The sequence below is a fragment of the Zootoca vivipara genome, chromosome 6, assembly GCF_963506605.1.
Source record: "Zootoca vivipara chromosome 6, rZooViv1.1, whole genome shotgun sequence".
Taxonomy (NCBI): Eukaryota; Metazoa; Chordata; class Lepidosauria; order Squamata; family Lacertidae; genus Zootoca; species Zootoca vivipara.
This window is the reverse complement of record NC_083281.1, coordinates 1,014,811-1,040,149: the sequence shown is the minus strand read 5'-3', so window position 1 is coordinate 1,040,149 and position 25,339 is coordinate 1,014,811. Positions and strand designations below refer to the sequence as shown.

General features: G+C 47.3%; 1 protein-coding gene across 1 annotated transcript; it reads left to right on the top strand.

Moving 5' to 3' along the window:
- Positions 1–490: 490 nt before the first annotated feature.
- Positions 491–25,339, top strand: NWD1 (NACHT and WD repeat domain containing 1). The gene is made up of 19 exons (XM_060275222.1): positions 491–574; positions 795–905; positions 1,409–1,697; positions 3,717–4,899; positions 5,114–5,317; positions 6,326–6,488; positions 11,056–11,173; positions 11,928–12,095; positions 12,773–12,973; positions 14,027–14,149; positions 15,475–15,674; positions 16,894–17,172; positions 17,595–17,685; positions 18,260–18,414; positions 19,316–19,592; positions 20,903–20,923; positions 21,947–22,506; positions 24,122–24,230; positions 25,038–25,339. The coding sequence occupies exons 1-19, from the start codon at positions 491–493 to the stop codon at positions 25,337–25,339; spliced, it is 4,638 nt and encodes a 1,545-aa protein (XP_060131205.1).

Below are 25,339 nucleotides of genomic sequence, written 5' to 3'. Positions count from 1 at the left end.
GTCCAACAGATGGTGCTGTTTTCCCACAAAATCATGTTTTTACCTGTCACAGGTGTGACATCTATATAATCTAAGTATATGCAATATCCGCATGCAACGTTGTGTCAAAATTTCAAGGCAATCGGTCAAGCACTTTTGGAGATTTTTGGTTATGTACAAACAGACATTTACATTTTTATTTATAGAGATGTTGGATACCTGGTTGTAAAACTTCAACTGGGAAAACCAAATAAATAATTTTTATTTTTATTTTTCAAAAGGAGAGAGAGCAGGGTTCGAGTCCTGCCACTTGGCCAGCATGAAATTCTCCTTGGGTGTGTGACCTGTTGTGGGGCGGCCGCTGCCCCCCTTGGCTCGACCTGCCTTGCAGGGTCGTTGTGGGGAGAAGCACGTGGGCTGCCTTCGAGTGAAATAAATAAATGGGGGGGGCTTGCAAGCAGAGAACTAGCAGCACAAGAGCCCCTCCTTCTCCGATTCTTCGGTTACAGACATGGAGGCAGAAAGAGAGGCTCTGATGGAGACAGCGTACCCCGAGCTCCAGGCCTTTTGCCAGAAACACGGCTTGATGTTTGAGGTGAGGACCCCTCCTCAAAAAAAAACGCCCCTCTCCCAGCTCAGCGCCAGCTGAACGCACCTCTTTGAGCAGAAGGAGTCTTTCGAACACAGGACTGGGGGGTGGGGGGAATCCATCCTTCGGGCGCACATTTGGAGCACATTGAGAATCCTGGGAACTGTATTCCTTCCCCTGCCTCCAAACTTGCTAACTCCCCCCCCCCGCCCCGAAACTGGTCCAGGTCATTGATTTGAGATGGGGCGTCCAGGACGCCACGGGCGCTGGCCAAGAGCCCCTCTTTCTGGAAGAGATTCGGCGCTGCCAGGAGCTCTCGGTGGGGCCCAGCTTTGTGGTGAGTGCCGGCTTCCCGGGGGTCAAGGGCGGCTGCTATGGGTGCTATGGGGCTGGGGAGGGGGTTCTCACAAGAATCTCTGAGCCCCCCCCCATGGTCGGAGGCCAGTCGCTGGAGAGAGGGCTCTCTGGGTTCGAATCCTGCTCTTTGGCTGCTGCAGGGCTCTTCTGAGTTTCCTAGAATTCCTCAGTGGAGCCTCCGTGGGCAGGAGCAGTCTACCTTAGAAAGGGTGGAGAGCAAAAGCAGGCCATTGATCTCACCTCCTGCTTGGGGACTTGTGAGGGCAGGAGGCTGGACTTAGATGGGCCCCTCTTTGGCCTGATCCAGGTTCCTAGGATTCCTAAATGGAGCCTCCCTGGACAGGAGCACTCTACCTTAGAAAGGGTGGAGAGCCAAAAACGGGCCCTCGCTCTCACCTCCGGCTTAGGGGCTCATGAGGGGAGGAGGCTGGGCTTAGATGGGACCCTCTTTGACCCCCACTCTCTCTCGCCCGCCCGCCCCAGGCTCTCCTCGGGAGCCGCTACGGCCCCTGCCTGGCCCCCGCGACCATCGGGGAGGAGGAATTTGAGGCCCTGGCGGCCCAGTTGCGGCAGGAGGAGCCGCAGGCTTTGCAGATGCTGACCCAGTGGTACCTGAAGGATGAGAACGCCATCCCTCCGGTGCACGCCCTCCAACGTCCCCTGCCCCACGGCGCGGAGCAGAGTTTGGTCCTGGCCCTACGCAGAGCGGCCCAGGAGGCGGAGAGGAAGGGGCTGATTGGCCAGTATCAGCGACTGCGCTACCACAAATCAGGTGTGTTTCGGAGGCTGGCCCGTTTCTGCGAGGAAATCCCCCCCCCTCTAATTTGATGCATCGTTTTATTATCACGATTACTAATATATTTAATAATACAGTAGTAATAATCATAGATTATATACACGGCTTTTTTTCAGCCAGAACTCAGTTACGGCAGGGAGAATGGGATTATTATTATTATTATTATTATTATTATTATTATTATTATTATTATTATTATTGTTAAGAAGATAAAGTCCTTACCAGATATGAATGGCAGATCAAGCTGATGGATTTATGCCGAAAAAGCAAAAACGATCAGAAGAATCAGGAATCAGGAAAACCAAAGTTTTTATAAGGATTGGGGAAAATTCAGTGCTTTTTTTCTTTAGAAAATGTCTCATTTTCCTACTCATATTGAAATACTGCCCCTCAACGAGGCCAAACTTAGATTTACAAAATATTTAGGGGTATGCGTACCCCTGCGTTACCCCCAGGAAAAGAAAGCACCGGGGGAATTTATAATTTACCTTAAAAACCATTGTAAATAGCTAAAATCATTAGTAGTTTAATGGTGGATTTTGGACACACTAGATAGGTAAAAGATTTTGGATGATCATAAAAAATGTGGGAGGGAATTATTGACAAGAGGGAAGTCCAGGAGATTTCGTGTTTTTATGTTGTTGGACATGTGATTGTAAAATTTAATCTGGAAAACCAAATGAATAAATTATTATTATTATTATTATTATTATTATTATTATTATTATTATACACAACCCATCTGACTGGGTTGTCCCAACATATATGAAAACACAACAAAATGTTACACGAATTAAAACAAAGCAGGTAAAGTACAAAAAGCCGAATACAGCGGTTCTCAAGCGTCTCGGAACCCGAACAATTTGGAACCCGAATGCCGAAAACCTGGGAATCTTTAAAATTAGCCCTCATCTTATACATGGGTAGTGTAGGGGGGGGGGTTAAGCGAATGGTTGCAGCCGCAAGCAGAGAAAGCTCAACATTTTCTTAATTTGGAGTCCCCCCAAAATAGAGGCTGTCTTATACATGGGGGCGTCTTAAAGACAGGAAAATACGGTAGCTGCTTTCATTTCCGAACGCGCCTCAGAAGTCAAACAGCTTTTCCGCTGCGCTTTTTCCCAACCACGGATTTTGCCGCCCGCCCGTTGATCCTCGGTTTTCGAACGTTTTCAGAAGTCGGGCGGTATTCCGGAACGGATCTATCTATCTATCTATCTATCTATCTATCTATCTATCTATCTATCTATCTATCATCTATGAATTGTAATCCCTTTTAAAATAAATTTAGACTCCCTGTCACTGCCGTCGCTCGGGACAAGTGCCGGCTCACCCTCCTCCCCAAGCTCAGCTCCAGTGCCACGGGGTGGGGGGTGGGAGATAGGGGTGTTCTGGGTTCGAATCAGAAGCCGGTACGGCTTTTGTAATTCTACCCATTATTTAATTTTATTTTGAATTTTACAGCACACACACACACACACACACACACACACACACACAAAACTAAACACAGAACTACTAACACACAACCAAAAGGGGAAAAAACGAAAAATGAAGAAATACAAGTAAAACATAGTTCCGTACGGAAACTTATACAGAACAAATAATAATAATAATACACACACACTCATATTTCGCTTCTCCTTCTCTTCCAATTGACTTCCTTCATTCTCAACACGGATCTCTTTCCATTTTTAGCAAACGGTCTCCTTCTTAATCCGCGATGACCCCTTTCCCTTTCTGTTTTCAATTTAAGTGCCGTAATATATTTTGCAAAAGTGAATCGAAACAAGCCCGAGTGTCAATTTGAGGGCCCTGCTTTGCAAGACGTTCTCTGCATTTTGCCCATTCTTTTTGAAACCTTTGTTTGGGCCGATTGGGCATTTGTGATTCCAGGGCTGCCCCGGGGAAATTGGGACCCTTGACGGGCACACACCTTCCGCTCCCTCCCCGGGCGGCTGCTGCTGCTTCTCCTCACAGGCTCGCCCTCTTTTCCAGATACGCACCGGGAAATTGAGGCACGCCTCTTGGGCTCGGGGCCGGAGGACGAAGGGGCTGCGGTGGTCTTCCTCCAAGTAATCGAGACCTCCTCGGATGAGGAAGAGGGCGAGGAAGAGGGCGAGGATGCCCGTCAGATGCTGGAGGACCTGAAGGGCACCATCACCAGCGCCTGCCCCAGTTTGCTCAGGGTCCACCGGGTGCCCCGAGACGCGGCCCCCGGCGCCCTCCGCCCCAAGCCGCAGCCGAAACACCTCAAGGAGCTGTGCGACCAATTTGTGGCGGTCGCCAACTACCAAGCGCTCCGGGGCCTGCGGACACGAGAAGGGCGCCCCGGTGGGGGACGCCTGCTCCAGGAACTCGGCCACCACGCCGCCCTGGCCCGGGAGCGGAGCCACAGCCCGTGCTGGCGACCAGAACTGGTGGACTCCCTCTGCCAACGCCTGAGGGACAGTCTGCCACAGTGCCACCCTCCCCTCGTGGTCCAGGGGCCGCCGGGCTGTGGCAAGACCGTTCTGCTGTGCCACCTGCGGGGGGCGGCTTGTCAGGCCCTGGGACCCGAGGCGGTGGTGGTTTTCCGGCTGCTGGGGGCATCTCAGGCCAGCTCTGGGTGCAATGCCCTCCTCGCCAGCCTCTGCCAGCAGGTTTGCCTGGCGCTGGGGCTGTGCCCGCCAGGCACCGGGGACCCTCTCCAGTGCTTCCACCATGTTCTCCTCTCGGCCTCCCGCCAGGCCTCTCAGCCTCTGGTCTTGATCCTCGATGCCACAGAGAGTCTGGGCACCGCCTGGCTGCCGGCGGTCTGCCCTCCTGGGGTGCAGCTGGTCGTCTCTGCCCGGGACAAGGGTGGCAGTGGCGGGGCTTTCGGTGGGGACCCCTTCGTGGTGGCCCCTCTCTCTGCCAAGGAGGCTGGCAAAGCTCTGGCTGACGGCTTGGCATCCGTGGGGCGTACCCTCCAGCCAGAACAGCAGGCCCTTTTCCAGCAAAGTTTCTCTGCTGGCGGGCAGGCGCTGCCGCTGTCCCTCGCCCTCGCCGAGGCTGGCCGGTGGGCTTCGTATGCCCCGCTTCTGTCCCTGGCGGTCCCACTCACAGCCTCGGAGGCCATACACCGACTTTGCGGGCGCTTGGAGGAAGCACACGGCTCCGTGTTGGTGGCGAATGCCCTCGGCTACCTCGCTTGCACCCGGTGAGGACCGTTGTATGTGTGCTTTTTTTTAGTGTCAATTTGATTGAGGTTTATAGGGGAACATACCAAACTTCATATCTTTCCCCTTTCTTAACCAAACCAAGACTTTTATATATACTAAAAAAACAAACAGCAACCCTGGGAGGGAGGCAAAGCTGGTGTCGGGGAGTTCCTCTGCCCAATTTCCTACCCTTTTTTGGTTTTTTTTGTGCAGGAACGGCCTCTCCGAAGCAGAGATGAAGGATGTCCTGTCCCTCGACAACGAGGTCCTCTCAGAGGTCTACCGGTCACACTCTCCGCCAGGCAAAGGGGTCCTCCGCCTGCCGCCCTTGCTGTGGTCCCGCCTGCGCCGGGATTTGAACCCGGAGCTGGAGGAGAAGTGGTCCGATGGCTTCATGCTGATGGGCTTCCTCCACAGGTCAGGGGTCACTCCTCTTCCTCCCCTCCTTTCGGGGCTGCCAAGGTGTACTGAAATAGGGTCCCAGTTCATCCACGAAAGGGCAAAGCCCGCATTTGGGCGCAGGACACCTGCTTGGCATGCAGAATGTTCCAGGTGACATTCTGGGCACCTCCAGGTATGGCTGGGCATCTCAACTGAGTCTGGAAGTGATATTGGAGAAGATATCATGTATAAGAACAAGGATATATATATATATATATATATATATATATATATATATATATGGAGTAAGGTAAGCTTTTTCTCAGGCAAAGCTCTTACCAAGAGGTATCGGAGGGAAACATTTTAATTCGCGATTATTATAGACAGATAAAAAGAGGGTTTACTCTGCCTGATTAGTTTGTGGGTAGGCTATAAAAATTTAATCAGTGCTTTTTTTTTCTTTAAAAAAATGTTTAGGGGCACTCTGATTCTGCCATTTTATACTTCAAATCGGGGGAAATAAATACAGCAGATGGACAAAAGCAGAAAGATTCACAAAAATGTTTAGGCGTATGCGTATGCCCCCTATTTTGGGGGGCTCCGAATTGAGAAAATGGGGGGAGATTGCCCCCGTGTATAAGACTACCCACCCTTTTTAACATTATTTTTTAGTACAAAAATCTAGTCTTTTACACGGAAAAGTATACTGTGTGTGTGTGTGTACTTAATTGGAGAAAGAGAGAGAGAGCTGTTAAGTGATGGCTAGACAGACAAATGGTCTGCCTGGGGATCAGGTGAATTCTTACGTCCTTCTTTCAACCAGTCCATGAGGACTAGCCCCTTGGTTTTGCTTTTAGGGGGATGTAGCTCCTGGGTGGGGGGTGGGGGGCAGAGCTTAGGAGGTACCAGGTTCGGCCTCCCCCGAACTGCATCTCGAGGTGGGGCTCTGGACTCCCCCTGAGCGTGAAACCCCGCTGGCCATCCAAAGCCCCACGGTCCGAGGCTTGGCCTGAGCATCTCCCCATCCCTCCTTCCTCTGCCCAGGGAGTTTTTGGCCGTGGTGGAGGAACGCTACCTGCCCCGGCCAGAGGACCGTGTCCGACGCCACCTGCTCTTGGCCGACTTCTTCCGGGGGACCTGGAGTTGGGGGGCGAAGAAGCCCGTCATGCTGCCCTCGTCCGCCAAGCCTGTGAGCGTTGACAGGAAGGTGAAGCTCTGGGGACCCCGAGAGCTGCCAGGGGGGGCGGCGGGGGGAGACGCCAGGGGGCTTTCCCTTGGTGGCCGGACGAAGCGGGGTTTCATTTCATTTCATAGAATCCTAGAGTTGGAAGACACCACAAGGGCCATCCAGTCCAACCCCCTGCCGAGCAGGAAACACCATCAAAGCATTCTTGACATATGCCTGTCAAGCCTCTGCTTAAAGACCTCCAAAGAAGGAGACTCCACTACACTCCTTGGTAGCAAATTCCACTGCCGAACAGCTCTTACTGTCAGGAAGTTCTTCCTAATGTTTAGGTGGAATCTTCCTTCTTGTAGTTTGAATCCATTGCTCCGTGTCCGCTTCTCTGGAGCAGCAGAAAACAACCTTTCTCCCTCCTCTACATGACATCCTTTCATTTCATTTCATTCTTTTTTATTCTTTAATTTTCATTTCATTACTTGTTATTCTTTATTTTTCATTCCATTTAATAATTTCATTATTTTTTATCCTTTTTTTCAAAAAAAATTATTAATTTTATAATAACACAACATAAACAAATGAAAACATAATACAACACGCTAAACACTAACAAATAAACAATAGAACAAAAACAAAACTAAAATTTCTTAATTATCAATCTTTTCTTAACATTGTGGGGTGACTTTCTCAAGTCCCCCTTTCTGAGCTTCACAATTTATCATCTTTAGTAATTTCTAAATCATATTTTTACAACACTGTATCTCTTATCCTTATCTCATTTCTTACATTATCTATTTAATTCATTTCTATAAATTTTACTTATTTGCTATCCATTACTTCTACACCTACAGCCTATAACAACTTCCAAATATAATCCATAATCTCAAATATTGCAATATTTTTTTAAAATATATTTTAAATTTCTTCCAATCTTCTTCCACCGTTTCTTCTTTCTGGTCACACAGTCTCCCGGTCAGTTCAACAAGTTCCATAAAGTCCAACATCTTCACCTGCCATTCTTCCACAGTTCTTGTGTCTTCCAGTTCTTGGCTATCAATAATCTCACAGTGACATTCTTTTTGTATCCTTTATTTTCCATTTCATTTCATTTATTTTTTATTTTATTTTTATTTATTTATTTATATAACAAAGAATAACATAGAATAGTCACACACAAAAAAACAATACACTTACATTCCTGCACATCCGTCAGTTACATAATACAAACAAATCTATATCTTTATTTCTCCTATTAGCATTTTCCTAAAGTTAAAATCCCAAAAGAACTAATGCTTAGCAATTGCATCGGAAAGGAGAGAAGCAATGGAGAAAGAGAAAAGGGAAAAGAAGGAATAATAATAATGGTAACGAATAAAAAGAAAGAAAAGGAGAAAAAAGAGGAAAGAAAGAAAAGAAAAAAAGGGGGGGGGGGAACAGACAAAGAAAAGAGGGAGGCAAGCCCCAGTTGACTGATTCAACAGTCATATCTTAGGCACTTAATTACATAACATCTTCTATAACTTCCACCGCGCTTTGCACAGAATTTCAATCTTCTATACTTCTATATCTTGTCCTCTTAATACAATACACTAACTTCTGTTAACAAAACAGAAGTCTTCAAATTCATACACAGTTATTCTAAACATAGCCATGTTCTGTTGCCCAATCCTATTTTATTTAAATAATCATTTAAGCACTCCCACTGTTCCTTAATTTTGTGTCTAGGTTTATTACGAATCAGATCAGTTAATTTTGCTAGTTCTAAATATTCGCAAAGTTTGTCAATCCATTCCCCTCTCGTAGGTATCTTAGGTTCCTTCCATGTTTTAGCAATGGTCATCCTTGCTGCTGTTGCTGCATAAAGATATATATTGATCTTATCTGAAGGTATTTCATTATTAAGAATTCCTAATAAATAGGCTTCTGCTTTCTTACTAAACGGAACTTTAATTAATTCTTGAATTTCCCTGTGTATCATTTCCCAAAATGTTTTAATTTCTGGGCATGACCACCACATGTGGTACAACGTTCCGGTAGTTTGCTCACACCTCCAGCATTTGTCATTACTATTCTTATTTATTTTGGCTATCCTTTCAGGCGTTAAATACCACCTATAATGAATTTTCATAAAATTCTCTTTTAAAGCATAGCAGGCTGTGAAATTTGTTTATCCCAGAATTCTTTCCATTTTTTGTATTCAATCTGATGACCTAGATCTTTTTCCCATTTTTCCATGTATTTGTTCTTTCTTTCTTGTTCCCAGTCCTGCTCGTTTAGAAGTTTGTACATTTTTGAGAGGGTTTCCCCCTTACTATTAATAATTTCTGATTCAAATCTCGTTTTTGTTTCTCCAAATCCTCTTTCCTTTATATCTTTTTCAAATGTGGCTTTTAATTGATAGTATTCTAACCAGGATATTCCTCTGTTCTTAAGATCTGCATATTCTTTAAGTTTGATACTATCGTTAGCCTTTTCGGTAATTTCTCTATACGTAGGCCAGACCTCTTTCTTATAGCATCTCAATGTGGCATTAGCTTCCACAGGTGATGCCCACCAGGGGGTTCTGTCTATAATTTTATCTTTAGTTCTTTCCCAGACCTCCCATAGGGCCCTCCTTAAGATATGACTTTGAAATTCTTTGTTTTTCTTTCCTTTTTCATAGAATAAGTAACCATGCCACCCAAAGATCTTGTTTACACCCTCTAGTTCCAGAATATCCGATTTTTTTAACGTTAGCCAATCTTTTATCCAGGTCCAGCAGGCTGCCTCGAAATATTTCTTCAAATCTGGTAGGGCAAGTCCCCCGATCTCTCTGGGATTCGTTAATATCTCTGCTTTCATCCTTGCCTTTCTTCCCTGCCAAATGAAGTCCGTCAGGTCTTTTTGCCACTCTTTTAGATATTTGGTTCCAATTAATATGGGAATGTTTTGAAACAGGAATAGAATTTGGGGGAGAATCACCATCTTAATCATAGATACCCTACCCCAAATGGATAGGTTCATACATTTCCATTTTACCAATTTTTTCTTTACTTCTTTCCATTTCTCAATGTAATTATCTTTCAATAAATTTGTGTTCTTGTTAGTTATCTGGATCCCTAGATAGTTGACTTTTTTTTCAATTTTAATCCCTGTTATTTTTCCAATCTCTCTTGATCCTTTACTCTCATATTTTTCGTTAACATTTTCGATTTATCTTTGTTTAACCTAAATCCTGATACTTCCCCAAATTTCCCCATCTCAATCATTCCTGTTACAATTCCTTCCTCCGGATTTTCCGTCATAATAATTAAATCGTCAGCGAAAGCTTTAGTTTTAAAGCAGTAGGCTCCTGATTTTATTCCTTTAATTGCTTTGTTTCCCCTAATTGCTATCAGTAAGGTCTCCAGGGTTGTGATGAATAACAAGGGGGACAAGGGGCAGCCCTGTCTTGTACCCCTCTCTATGCTGAATTCTTCGGTAAATTCATTATTTATGATTAACCTTGCTCTTTGTTCTCTGTAAATTGCTTTGATTCCCCTTAAGAACCTTTGTCCCAGTTTTAGATTTTCACAGGTGTTTATCATAAAATCCCAAGACACACGGTCAAAGGCTTTCTCCGCGTCAACTAACAGCATTGCTGTCACCATACTTGGTTTGAAGTCTAAATATTCCATTAAATCAATAATTACCCTGATGTTATCCTTTATTTGTCTCTCGGGAAGGAAACCCGCTTGGTCTTTTCCAATTATCCTAGTTAATACACCCTTTAATCGATTTGCTAATATTCCAGTAAATATCTTGTAATCAATATTTAATAAAGATATTGGTCTGAAGTTCTTAATTAATTTCGCATTTGGATCTCCTTTGGGAATCAACGTTATTAGTGCTTCTTGCCAGGACCTTGGTAATAAACCTTTCTCCAAAATTCCATTCATTATTTCCTTTAATCTCGGTGTTACCACTTCTTCTAGTATCTTATAGTATTTGACGGAGATTCCGTCAGGACCGGGCGATTTCCCTTCTTTCATTTTCTTAATCATATTTTTAATTTCCTCCTCCTGAATTTCAGCGTTTAGAAGTTGGTATTCTACCTCATTAATTTCTGGTAATTTATTTTGGGCCAAATAGTTCTGTATTGCTTTCTCATCTTTCCCTTCCTCCTTGTAGAGTGCTTTGTAATAATTTATAAATCTTTCCTTAATTTGTTGTGGATCCGTAATTTCTAGATCTTCCTCCATTATTTTATTTATTATTCTGTCATTCTGTTTTTCCTTTATTAACCAAGCTAGCATTTTTCCGGGTTTGTTGGCGGATTCAAAATATCTTTGTTTCGTCCAGAGTATTTTATTTCGGACTTCCCTGTTTACTATCTCTGAGAGGTGGTTTTGTAATCTTTTCACATGTTGTCTTAATTCCTCGTTTTTGGGATCTTTCGTTAAATCTTTTTCTTTATCCCTAATTTGTTTATTCATTTCCATTATATTTTTCTCTTTCTCTTTTTTTATCTTTGTCATTTGTTGAATACTGAACCCTCTCATGTAGGGTTCTCATTTAATAATTTCATTATTATTTTTTATTTTAAAAAGCCCCGTCTTGGTTCCCTCCTGTCTAGGTGACGCCACAGCCGTTGTGGTTCTCCAGCCACCTTCCCAACCGGAGGAAACTGAGCGAACAGCCATTCCACCTGCTCCACGGGGGACGGATAGAGGAGCTGCGCCGAGATGTTCTGGGTGAGTGGGAAAAGCTCCTGCCCCTCTTTTCCAGGGGTGAAACGTTGGAGGGGATGGAATAGGACGTCCCTCTTTTCAGGGGAGAAACGTTGGAGGGGATGGAATAGGACGTCCCTATTTTCATGGGATAAATGTTGGAGGGGGTGGAATAGGACGTCCCTATTTTCATGGGAGAAATGTTGGAGGGGATGGAATAGGACATCCCTATTTTCAGGGGAGAAACGTTGGAGGGGATGGAATAGGACGGCCCTATTTCCACAGGAGAAACGTTGGAGGGGATGGAATAGGACGGCCCTATTTCCACGGGAGAAACGTTGGAGGGGATGGAATAGGACGTCCCTATCTTCACGGGAGAAACGTTGGAGGGGATGGAATAGGACGGCCCTATTTCCACGGGAGAAACGTTGGAGGGGATGGAATAGGACGGCCCTATTTCCACGGGAGAAACGTTGGAGGGGATGGAATAGGACGGCCCTATTTCCACGGGAGAAACGTTGGAGGGGATGGAATAGGACGTCCCTATTTTCACGGGAGAAACGTTGGAGGGGATGGAATAGGACGGCCCTATTTCCACGGGAGAAACGTTGGAGGGGATGGAATAGGACGTCCCTATTTTCACGGGAGAAACGTTGGAGGGGATGGAATAGGACGGCCCTATTTCCACGGGAGAAACGTTGGAGGGGATGGAATAGGACGTCCCTATTATCACGGGAGAAATGTTGGAGGAAATGTGCTTTCTCTCTTCCCCTGACAGGGAACATGGCCTGGATCTCCTGCAGGGTGGCTTCCTCTGGCGTGCAGAGCCTGGCCACGGACTTTTCCCTGTGCCTGACCCACATCATCTGCCCAGAGCTGCGTCTGGTACGGGAGTGCCTCCTCCTCCTCCTGGATTGCGTTGTGGACGATGCTGAGAGCTGTATAGGTGTGTCTCCCAGAAGGAGCTGTTGCTCTTAAAACAACCTCCACTTGCCTGGCCTTTGAGGACAAATCCCTTCCTTTCAGCTCAGCCTACTCCGCAGGGTTGTTGTTGCTGCTGCGGGGATAAAACGGGGAGGGTGAGCCTGAGTTGAGCTCCTCAGAATAAGAGGCAGGTGCGGGGCAAATAATAAGCACTGTGTGTGTGTAACCCTCCCCTGTCCCTTCGCCAGGGCCGGATTGAGGTTTGATGCAGCCCTCAGCTCCTGAAGGTAATGGAGCCCTTTCTATGTCCAGCTGTCCTTTGTCCGGAACAAATTGCCAGGGTTTTTCGTGTTAAATATACGCTATATGGTCATTGATGGACCTCATAGGTATCTCAAGCCATTTGCCCATGTTGCCCTGCAACCAGTCCATGCAGAATGTGGGCACCCTCTATATAGAAAGGAGCAAACCAGGGATATTTGGGGAGCAGGCTAGCAGGCGGGGCCCATGACTTACACCCTAGGAGCCGACACAACACAAAACACGGTTGCTGGGTGTAGGTTTTATTTCATTTGTTTTTTATCTTTTATTTTAGAAATGGACATCCCGGTTTTTTCCCCTTAAGGTTTTCTGGGGAGCCCCTAAGCTATTGCTTGATTCGCTTATACATCAATCCGGCATTGTCCCTCGCCCCTCCAGAACCAAACGTGGTCTACACAGAGATGCTGGCCCGGTTGGAGTCGCTGGCGCCCTCATACCCGGGCGGCCTGATTGCGGGTCTGTGCCAGCAATGCCGGAGCTGGCTTGGCTCGCGGCCCCATCCGTCCCTCGTCCCTCTCGCCGGCTTCCTGTACCCACCAGACGGGCCTCTGCGGAAGACGCTGCCAGGATTCCCCAAAGGTGGGCTTTGGCATTCGCACCCCTTGGGTCACGATTTGGGGAGAGCCCTGGGGCGGCGGCGGCAGCGGCCGGAGTAGTCCAAGCCAAGGCTTCCCAAACTTGGGTCTGTTTTTGGGAATACGACTCCCATCCTCCCTAGAGGTCAGGGATAGTGGGAACTGTAGTATGAAAATAGCCACGTTTGCGAAGCCGTGGTCTAAGTCCTGCTTCATCTTGCCCAGGCATATCAGAAAGCTTTTCCCATCTCCTTCCTCCTTGCAGAGAAATAGTTGAGGTCAATTTGGGAGAGTCAAAATGGCTTCAGGATTGCTCTCCTGTACTATTTCAGACACGTGGTTTATATACTTATCTATGTGTTTGCCTTGTACACCTATGAGCATTTATTTTATATATATATATATATATATATATATATATATATATATATATATATGAGAGATCAGGGATGCGGGTGGCATTGTGGGTTAAACCACGGAGCCTAGGGCTTGCCGATCAGAAGGTCGGAGGTTCGAATCCCCGCGACGGGATGAGCTCCCATTGTTCGGTCCCAGCTCCTGCCCACCTAGCAGTTTGAAAGCACGTCAAAGTGCAAGTAGATAAATAGGCACCACTCCGGCGGGAAGGCAAACGGCGTTTCCGTGTGCTGCTCTGGTTCGCCAGAAGCGGCTTTGTCATGCTGGCCACATGACCCAGAAGCTGTACGCCAGCTCCCTCGGCCAATAAAGCGAGATGAGCACTCAACCCAGAGTCGGTCACGACTGGACCTAATGGTCAGGGGTCCCTTTACCTTTATATATATCTGAGCTTAGAATTCCTATAACAATAGCCTCCCCCTCCTCTGTGAATTTGACCACCCAAGTTGGTGCCAGCTCCAGCTTCTGTGGCAGAGATTTCTGCAGGTTTTTGCCAAAACAAAACAAACAAACAAAAAAAGCCCTTCTTTTTCTGCACCAGCCCAGACCGCTGGACCCGCGGGGCCTGGGGGGCTAGGTGACCCACACCACAGCAGCCCCTCTGACCTGTGCCTGCTTCCCCACCCCCCACAATTTGCAGGCACCTCCGTCCTGGAAGCCAGCCCTGACCAGAAGATGCTGCTGGCCGGCTCCCCGGACGGCTCCATCGTGGTGTGGGACACAGAAGATTTCTCGCTGTGCCATGTCCTTCTCGGCCACACAGGTGAGGACCAGAAGGGAAGGGGTTTTTCCCCAGGAATTCCCCCCTTCCCTGCTGACTTCCCTCAACTTCCATCCCTGGTTTATTACATCTCATATTGCATTCTGCTGTTTATATATGCACTTCTGTATTATCGTACTATTAAGTTTCTTTATATATATATATAAATAAAATTGCAAATGTTTATTTAAATCCTGCCAATGACTCTATATTTTGTCGTTGTTTCTGCAAATAGGAAGTAAAAGGTTCCCATTTTTTTCAAAGTCACGGTTGTCTTTTTCACGTAGTTTATCTGTTAGCTTTAATAATAATAATAATAATAATAATAATAATAATAATAATAATAATTTTTATTTATACCCCACCCTTCCCGGGTTAGAAACGGGGCTCAGGGCGGCTAACAACAAATATAAAACATTGATTAAAATGATTTTTTAAAAAACAGCTCAAAAACAGCAAAAAATACAACATCAATGTAGACCAGGGAAGAGTTTTAATGTGGGGACCCAGAAGGGTTTCTTCATAAAAAAGGGAAGGGAAAAAGGAATGGAGGATCAGGCTAATTCAAATTGAAGGCCAGGTGGAATAGCTCTGTCTTACAGGCCCTGTGGAAGGAGATCAAGTCCTGCAGGGCCCTTAGTCCTGTGGGACAGAGCATTCCACAGGGTCGGAGCCACCACTGAAAAGGCCCTGGCCCTGGTGTAGGATAATCTGGCTTCTTTAGGCTCTGCATAGTTCATCAGCTTCTCTTGCCATTGTTCCTTTGATGGTATTTCTCCTGTCTTCCGGTTCCAACTCAAGTCCTTCCTGACGCGGTCCTTCCTATTTAAGCACCCAGGATGGAAAGGATATTGACCCTTTCTACCCTGTTTCCCGCAGCAACCAACCTCCCCGCATTTCTGCATTGCAGGGGGTTGGGCTGGATGACCTTTGGGTGCCCTCTCACTTCCCCGCCAATTTGGCAATCTTCCCAAATTATACAATTTATGCGCTGGAGTTGATGGTTTGAGGATTGACATAACTTCCGCCTCCCATAATCTTATAATCATTCCAATGACCACCCCCGTCAGAAAAAAAAGAAGAAGCCCTTATACCGCAGCTGCAATTAATGGTGAATTTTAATCGGGGTGCATTGAGGTCCAGCTCCGAGGGCCTTCTGGCGGTTCCCTCCCTGCAAGAAACGAAATTACAGGGAACCAGACAGAGGGCCTTCTCGGTGGTGGCGCCCTCCCGTCAGATGTCAAGGAGATAAACAACGACCTGGCTTTTATAAATAATAATAATAATAATAATAATAATAATAATAATCTTCCCCCAATTCTTTGCAGCCGAAGTGAGGTGCCTGAGGGTCTTCGCCAAGGGTACCCGTGCCATTTCGGTTGCCCGGGATCGAACCCTGCGACTTTGGAGCCTGGAGTCCGGCAAGGAGGAAGCCATTGCATCCACCGTCCCTGCGGGGGATCAGGAATGGTGCCAGATCAGCGTGGATGAGAAGCACCAAATTGTGTACTGGGTGTCTGGCTCAGAGGTATGTAGACTGGCGTTCTAACTTTTTTTCCTTTTTACAAAAAAGAATCTTATTAGATTTTCTGTTCTACAATTTAGAGCATTAGTTTGAATAACCTTAAGACGGCAAGGACTTCAATGACAACAATCCGATAAAAGCCTCGTTATGTCAATACCAAATTGCAATAGGGTTAACAATGCCAATTTTTCCAATGCCAAATGATACAATTTATGGGTTAGAGTTGATGGCTGGTTTGATTTTCTGCACCTTTAATCGGGGTGCACTGAGGCCCAGCTCCGAGAGCCTTCTGGCGATTCCCTCCCTGCAAGAAGCGAGGTTGCAGGGAACCAGGCAGAGGGACTTCTCGGTGGTGGCGCCCGCCCTGTGGAACGCCCTCCCATCAGAGGTCAAGGAAATAAACAACTACCTGACTTTTAGAAGACATCTGAAGGCAGCCCCGTTTAGGGAAGCTTTTAATATTTGATGTTTTATTCTGTTTTTAATCTGTTGGGAGCTGCCCAGAGTGGCTGGGGAAACCGAGTCAGATGGGTGGCATATAAATAACCTTGGGTGCGAGTCACTGCCTCTCACCCTACCACGGGGTTGTTGTGAGGATAAAATGGGGGCAATTGTTTTCTCAGAAATGGATGCTGCCTTATGAGGAACGGCTTAGGGAGCTGGGTATGTTTAGCCTGGAGAATAGAAGGTTAAGGGGTGAAATGATAGCCATGTTCAAATATATGAAAGAATGTCATATAGAGGAGGGAGAAAGGTTGTTTTCTGCTGCTCCAGAGAAGCGGACACGGAGCAATGGATTCAAACTTCAAGAAAGAAGATTCCACCTAAACATTAGGAAGAACTTCCTGACAGTAAGAGCTGTTCAGCAGTGGGATTTGCTGCCAAGGAGTGTGGTGGAGTCTCCTTCTTTGGAGGTCTTTAAGCAGAGGCTTGACAGGCATATGTCAAGAATGCTTTGATGGTGTTTCCTGCTCGACAGGGGGTTGGACTGGACGGCCCTTGTGGTCTCTTCCAACTCTAGGATTCTATGATTTGATGAAATATCCTAAGGAAAAGTGGGAAATGTTCAGGAACGGCTTCTGTCAATCCTAGACTGACCTTAGAAAACAGGGGCACTCGGCGAGTCCGAATTATTCTGCAATGCCACCCTGTTGCACAATGGAAGATGCTCTGTGTGTTGCCCAGCCAGAGAGACTCAACAGACCCTCCCTCTTCCCTGCAGGTGGAGGCCTGGCACCTGGGCACAGCGGCCCCCGCTTTCCGGATCCCGGCCGAGCCCCTGGGAGGCTGGCTGTGCGCTGCCGTCTTCGTGCCGCGGCTGGTGGTGGCGACGGTGTCGGCGGGGGGCTGCAGCGTCTGCCTGTGGGATAGTCTCAGCGGGCAGCTCCTCTCCAGGCAGCCGCTTGGGGGGCTGCGAGAGGAGGGAGCCCCCACCTGCGGCGCTTTGCTCCGGAAAATGGGCAGGATGTTGTCCGGATTCAGCGGAGGCACCCTCCTGATGGTGCCCGCTCCGGGGCAGGGGTTACGGGCGGAGGGGCTGGGGTGATGCAGCCCAATGGGTGGGCAAATAATAAAACGGCAAATAATAAAATTCTGATTACAGTGAATTTGCAGTGCAGTTGCTGCCATGGGGGGTTGGAATCTAGGGGCTTCTGCCTGCCAAGCAGGGCCTCTTCCACTGAGCTACAGCCCACCCTCTAAAAAAAATAAGACGCTAGATCTCATGAATCTGGGGGGAAAAAGAAGAGCTGGTTTAAAGACGTCTCCTGCAGAGTCAGAGGAATTGCCCCATCCTGATCAGAGTATTAGTCTGCGCTGACTGGCAGCAGCGGCCAGTGAATGCGTGTTATGGGGCCAGAGGGACTCTGCCCCCCCTGGCTCTGCTCCAAGGCTGCCGCTCTGAGGCCGCCTTCCTCCCCACAGGTCTCCTCGGAGGGAAAGAGCCTATTGGAGAAGCTCCCAGAGAGAATCTGCTTCGTGGCGCTTTCGGAAGACGAGTCTCTTCTTGCGGCAGGTTTGGCTCCTTGAGATCCTGCCTCCCCAGGCAGCGGGTTGTTTTTAGGAATATAGGGGTGTTTGGTGCACCTTGAAATTCACCCAACACTTCCTCATCCTCACTTTCCCCAATAAACAAAGAGCGGAGTCGGGTCTGCAAGATTCACCCTTCTCCGAATATTGCGTTACGGTGCGCCCCTCGCACGCAAAGGCACGGACAGAGGTGGAGCGTGCATAAAAATGCAAACAACACGCCCAAATGTGTTCTGGCAGGAGGGGGAACGACCTTGCGAAAATTCGGCAAAATTGAAGACAAATGAGGGGAAATTCGTGTTAAGGCAGTGACGAATTTTCACAGCGGCTCCCCATGAAAAATTGCAAATTGATGTGGAAATAACTGAGTGCTTGTCAGTCACTCACAGAGCAAGAGCAGGGTCTGTCTGGGTAATGTTAGGAAGCACCCACCTGCGAGGAGTCCTTTGCACGTCCTCAGAAGCACTCTTGTCCCTTCTGGCACTTCCCCCGTGGCCAGAGCCTTGCCTCCCAACGAAGGCCGAACCCTCGTTCAAACCAAGCTCTGGCTTGCCTTCCAGGCTTCGGGCGCCGTGTGCGAATCTTCCGGCCCGACCCGACAGGCTTCCACCAAGTCCTAAACTCCGATTTGCTGCACGATGAGGACGTATATGCAGCTGCCATCGCTGCCAACAACACCACTGTGTTCACGAGCTCTCGGAGCGAGTGCATCTGGGTAAGGCTCTCCTTTTTAAGCAGAGGTCGGGGGGCCATCTGTCAGGGATGCTTTAGCCGAGTTTCCGGCATTGCAGGGGGTTGGACTAGATGGCCGCTGGGGGACCCCCTTCCAACTCTACGATCCTATGATTTAAAGGAGCAGAAGGGCCAGCCTTCTAGGCTGGGGGGGGGCAATGGGGCAATCCTGAACCCACGAATGATTAAGTAAGCCCCACCAAATGCAGTAAAGACGTCTAGATATGGCAGGCAAACGGTTTGTATTCAGAGTAGACCCGTTGACATTCACGGACCTCCCTCCTATTTGGAACCTAATCCGTTCCAGAAGACCAAGTTCCGAAACATTTGGAAACTGGGGCGCAAAGGGCAGCCTGCAAATTTAATACAGAAATTGAGAAAAATAACATATGCACTCAGCGGAAGGCGTTCGACCTCCGAGGCACATTAAAAAACGGAAGCATTTACTTCCCGGATTACGGCATTCGAAAGCTGAAACGTTCGTCAACGGAGACGTTCGAAAACCGAGGTAGCACTGTATCATACGATAAAACATGCCCTCTTTCCTTTTACACTTCCAGCACACATTTGAGCTGCTTTTATACATTTTCGCTATTTTACTAGGTGTCAAATACTAGCGGGACATCATTTTCGTATCATTTTCTTTCAACCATCAGCAGGCTGTTAACTTCAAGTCCTCTTTCCATAACTTTCCCCATGATGAAAACTGTATACTAGAGCCAAAATCTCTTGCCCAGTGTATCATTACTGGTTCAACTTCTTCCTCTTTAGTAAACCAGAGACTCATCATCTCAGGAGCCGGGTTTTCGGCGCCCGGGAGCCGAAACATTAAAAAACAGAGCCATTTGAGAACCAAGGTTTGACTGTACCGCTCCTCTCCCCAGGTTTGGCGCCTGGCCCAGGGAGGCTGGCTGAGGGACGTCTGGGGGGACCGAGGAGCACCCGCCACCCACCTGACTCTCTGCGGCGCCCTGCTGGTGTCCGCCTCTCTCCACACGCCTTACCTCCGGGTCTGGGACCCCGGCGATGACCCCGCGTGCAAACCGTTGCCGCCTTGCATGGCCGACACGAAGTGCGTGGGGCTCTCCCGTGGCGGAAAATACTTTTGCTTTCCCCGGTCCCTCGAGAGCTGCGAGCTGGTCCTTTGGGACGCGGAGGAAGGTGAGTTTATTTATTTACGGTATTTATGTTGCATAGGATTTTTTTTTATCAATTTCCTTTTTAACACAGTACCTCCAACATTCCAAGAACAAACAAATATACTCTTTGCTCTGCTGAGCTTGTGACTTCCCTCCGTCCCTCCAACAGGTTATTTATTATTATTATTATTATTATTATTATTATTATTATTATTATTATTATTTCCGAGTCTTTGTATCACACTTTAAATCTTCGACTTCTGGCCTTTGTATCCTCATAACCAACTCTGTCTCTTTGGTCTAAGAAGTTTTTAAAGATTTATCGTTGCGGCCAAGGGCGTACCCACCACGGGGCAAGATAGGGCAGCTGCCCTACTCTAGAAGCAGGGCTGGTGGGCAGAGGCGGAGCACAGCCCGGCGGAGCGCGAGTTCGCCATTCCCACCGCGCCGCGCCGCACCCTCCCTCCAGCTCCCCGGCGCGCCCTCAGGCAAGGCCAAGCGCGGCGGGGAACCAGGGAGCGTGGCGCGGTGGGCGGGAACGCTGAACTCGCGCTCCGCTGGGCTGGGCTCCGCCTCCGCCCACCAGCCCTGCTTCTAGGGAGGGGCACAGCCTGGCGGAGCGCGAGTTCGCCGTTCCTGCCCACTTTGTGGCCCCTCCCCTTCCGTGCCTTGGCCCCGCCCCTTGCCCCCCCTAGTTTTGATCCTGGGTACGCCCATGGTTGCGGCGTTTATTTCAATCCCTCTAGTGTCTTCACTTTTTTTGCAATAATTATTCATATACCAAATGAATTTACACCAGTCTCTTTGAAGTTTTTGGTCGTCTTGGTTCTGGATTCTACCGGTCAGCTTGGCCAACTCCGCATAGTCCATCATCTTCGTCTGCCGACTCCTCAATCGTTGGTAATTCCTGTAATTTCCACCTTTGGGCTAATAAAGTTCTTGCCGCAGTTGTTGCATACATAAATAGTCTTTCATCTACCTTTTCCATTTCCTCTCCTGTCAAACCCAGCAACAACGCTTCTTTTTGGGGGGGAGGTGGGAGGTATATCTAAACATCTATTTTAACTCATTGTAGATCAACTCCCAAAATGCTTTAATTTTATCACAAGTCCACCACATAGGATAAAAAATCTGTCTTTCTCTTTACATTTCCAACATACATTTTGGCCAGCTTCACCAGTGTCAAATACCACCTCTATATCATTTTTATTACATTCTCTTTTCAGGCTGTACATGCAGTAAATTTTAAACTTTCATTCCATCATTTTGACCGAGATTCAAACTCAATATTGTACCCAAAGTCTATAGCCCGTTTTATCATAACTTCTTTAGCCTCTTCAGAAGATGAGGAAGGTGAGTTTAATTTGGGCGTGCGGAATGAGGCCAAAGATTGGGGGAAATTATGGAAGACTGAAATAAAATTTACTGCATGTGTGGCGATTAAAGAAAACTATATGGAAATGACGCACAGATGGTACTTAACTCCAGTAAAATTAGCAAAAATGTAGAAGAATGAAGAAAGTAAGGGTTGGAAATGTAAATCAGCTGAAGGGACATTTCTTCACATGTGGTGGAATTGCAAAATTGGAAAGAATTATTGGGAAATGATTTATAATGCATTGAAGAAGATGCTTAAAATAACGTTGGTTAAAAAACCAGAAGCTTTCCTACGAGGTATTACAGGAGTGGATATAACAAGACTGCAAAAAGACTTCTTGAAGTACAGTGGAACCTTGGTTTATGAACACCTGGGTTTGCGAATTTTCGGTTTACGAACGCCGCGGACCCATCTGGAACGGATTAATTCACTTTCCATTACTTTCAATGGGAAAGTTCGCTTCAGTTTATGAACGCTTCAGTTTATGAACAGACTTCCGAACCAATTGTGTTCATAAACCGAGGTACTACTGTATGCAATGACAGCCACACAAATACTATAAGCACAACATTGGGAAGAAGAAGGTGTCCCAGCTAAAGAAGATCGGCAAGTTAAATTAATGGAATATGCTGAAATGGCAAAATTGACTTTGAAATTAAGAGGAAGAGATGACAAGGAATTTTAAAGAAGAATGGAAGGACATTATTGTATATATACAGAAACAATGTGCACGGGTTAATACATTAGCAGGACATTAAAAAAAAATGCTTGTAAAGACATCATGACTGGACAATAAGTAATTTTAATGATTTTATAATTTAAAATGGACATGCGATATGATGATAAACAATGGAACCAGGGAAGAGAATAGGGGGGAGTCAGCTCTATTTTTTTTCTCTATGCTTGAATATGTATTGCTGTTTTTATTTTTAGTTTTTTGGAAAATTAATAAAATAATATTTTTAATTTTTTTAAAAAACACACCTGTGCCCCCGCAGGAGAGGAACGTGAGAGGCTGGACACCTCGGCTGCCGTGCGGTGCCTGGAAGTGGCCCCCCAGAGGAACCTCGTTTTTGTGGGGCTGGCGTCTGGGACGGTGCTGGTCTTCCCCTTGGACTCGTTGCAGGACGTTGGCTGCATCCCTCCGGCAGAGAACCGGAAGCCCGTCTGCGCCCTGGCATTCGCCCGGAGCGAGGAGCAAGTGGCCGTGGCTTGCGAGGACCTGGTGCAGGTGCTGGACGTGGGTCGGGGGCAGCCGGGACCCCTGATCGACCGCCCGGCCTTCTCCTTCTACACCCAGATCCCGGGCGCCGGCATCTCCTGCCTGGCCCTGCTAGGCGGGTACCGGGTGCTCTATGGCATGACCGGCGGGCAGCTGTTCCTCTACCACTGCCCCCGGGGCCAGGTGTTCGCCCTGGAAGCGCACGGAAGCAGTGGCATCACATGCTTACAGACCAGCCACGGGGAGGCCTGGGCGCTCAGCGGGTCGGCCGACTCTCTGCAGTGCCTCTGGGACGTGGATCGGTGCCGCTGGGAGCATAGGATGTCTTTCCAAAAGGTGCGCCTCCCCTCCGGATCCCGCCCTGCGCCATCGCCTAATCAGGGGTTGGTCCACTGTCCCTCAGACCTTGTGGGGGGCCGGACTATATTTTTTTTGGGGGGGGAGAAATAATAATGAACGAATTCCTATGCCCCACAAATAACCCAGAGATGCATTTGAAATAAAAGGACACATTCTACCCATGTAAAAACCACGCTGATTCCTGGACCGCCCGCGGGCTGACTTATTAAGAAGGCGATTGGGCTGGATCCAGCCCCCAGGCCTCAGTTTGCCTACCCATCGCCTAAATTGTTCTAAAATGAGTGTGTTTATTTGCCCCCAAAGATAAAGTGTTGCAGATTTAACCAATAATAAATAAATAAATATTTTATATTTTATTTTATACATACATACATACATACATACATACATACATACATACATACATACATATCCTGCAGCTCCCAACAGAATATTAAAAATAGAATCAAACATTAAAAACTTCCCTAATCAAGGCTGCCTTTAGATGTCTTCTAGAAGTCAGATAGTTGCTTATTTCCACAGGGTGGGTGCCACCACCGAAAAGGCCCTGTGCCTGGTTCCCTGTAACCTCGCTTCTCGCAGGGAGGGAACCGCCAGAAGGCCCTCAGCTGATAATAAAAGGTAAAGGGACCCCTGACCATTAGGTCCAGTCGTGACCGACTCTAGGGTTGCGCGCTCATCTCGCATTAGGTCATGTGGCCAGCATGACAAAGCCGCTTCTGGCAAACCAGAGCAGTGCACGGAAACGCCGTTTACCTTCCCGCTGTAGCGGTTCCTATTTATCTACTTGCATTTTGACGTGCTTTCGAACTGCTAGGTTGGCAGGAGCTGGGACCGAGCAGCGGGAGCTCACCCCGTTGCAGGGATTCGAACCGCCGACCTTCTGATCAGCAAGCCCTAGGCTCAGTGGTTTAACCACAGCGCCACCTGGGTCCCTGATAATACTAATACAATATTGTATTGCTGATAATACTAATAATACTAATACAATATTATTAGCTGATTATACTAATACAGTATTATTTATGCATTTTGAGTCCAATTCAATACATTTCTCTCCCTTGAGCCCGAGGGAGGGTTTTCTGGCTTCTAAGACTCCTTCGAAGCGCTCCATAAATCATGGCTTGTCTGTCATCACCAACTCATCAAAACAACGGGGAAACAACCAGGCCCTGAGTCATAACCCCTTTTATCACCACCTAGGAAACACACACGCTCCCTTTTAAAGAGGGTTAACAAAGGCAATAATCTAGCATTTATGTGACTTCATTTGGAGTCACGAGATTTGGCAGCCGATACATCGCATAGCCTCTCTTTTCCCCGGTACAATTTCTGTTTTGTTTTATTTTATTGCAAACTACATTTCCTAACAAAGGCAGTGAACAACGCTGTCTTTGCAGGACATGAGCACAAAAGGAACCTGCCCCCCTCCGATTCCCAGAAATTGTGGCTGACAGCCTCCTCCTTCCGTCAATTCGCCCCGCCGTCTTTCCGCTGCCATCCAGTGGGAGGCAGTTCCACAGCTTCCCTCTGCTTGCCCCGCACCCGCCTCTCTCAAACTGCCTTTGCCATGTCTGTTCTTCATCCCCAGGAAGATTCCTTCTCGCAAGGCGTGCTCTGCGCCTGCTTCTCGAGGGACGACCGGCTGCTCTTCACGGCCTCGCTGGATCAGTTCGTGACGGTGTGGGATGTCTCCTGCGGTGAGCGAGCCTGCCTGTCATCTTTGAAATGCTTGCAATGGTGGCTTCCCCTGTTGATTATTATATATATATAATATATTTATTAAATATTTTCTCAAATAGCAAAACATACAAAACACAAAAAGAAAATACAAAAAAATACAAAAAAATACAAAAACAAAAATTATAACTTATAACCCTTATTGCCAATCTAATGACTTCCTCATTCCTCCTCCTTCTGCGATTCTTTACATATCTTCCGTAGTAAACGCTAGATCTTATATAATTTCTAATTAATACTTTAATATCACCTTATTTCTCTGTCTTTTACATCTTAACCCTTTATCTTCTATCCAAATCTTACTTCTTAATTAAATTATCACCATCTTCTAACAATACTTATTACACACCATTGTATTATCTACAACCTCTATTTTATCTCCCTCACTTCCACTACTTCTAATCTATTATTTGCTTATTCTTTAAATAAACTTTAAATTTCTTCCAATCTTCTTCCACTTCTGCTTCACTTCGATCCCGGAGTCTCCCGGTCAGCTCAGACAATTCCCCCTGTTGAGTCTCCAGCTGTATTTAGACTACAATAGCCAGCAGGACCAGTGGTTGGGGATATTATTATTATTATTATTATAATTATCATTATTTGAATTTATATACCGCCCTATACCGGGGGGTCTCAGGGCGGTTCACAGAATAAATGAATGGGAATTGCGGGCTGATGGGAATTGCAGTCCAGAAACGGCCAGGGACCCGAGTTCGGGAAACTCTAGGTAGGCAGACATTTCACAGTATGTTTATTGGCACCTCCAGGGGCCCTGTTGGCTGTCCAGCTTGTGCACGCGAGGGTGACCAGGATCATGCCGACGCTGGACGGCTTTGTGGCAGCGACAAGACTCGGCTACCTCATCCGGGAGAGGTTCCTCCGCCCACCGCCAGCCAGCTCTCGCTATGACCCGCTGGGTGGCATGACAGCCACGTGCAGAGTGATGTCTCGGAGGACCGGCGGAGAGGAGGACGAGGACGGGCAGCTGGGGCGCCGGGGGGACCACGCATCCCAGACCGGGCACAGCCACCCCAACAACAAGCTCTCGCAGATCTGCAGGATTGCGTAA

Coding starts and splice junctions, on each gene's coding strand:
- NWD1 (XM_060275222.1), top strand. CDS start 491: ATGGAGGCAGAAAGAGAGGCTCTGATGGAGACAGCGTACCCCGAGCTC. Junction 14,150..15,474: donor TGTCCTTCTCGGCCACACAG/GTGAGGACCAGA, acceptor AATTCTTTGCAG/CCGAAGTGAGGTGCCTGAGG. Junction 17,173..17,594: donor GCGGAGGCACCCTCCTGATG/GTGCCCGCTCCG, acceptor TCCTCCCCACAG/GTCTCCTCGGAGGGAAAGAG.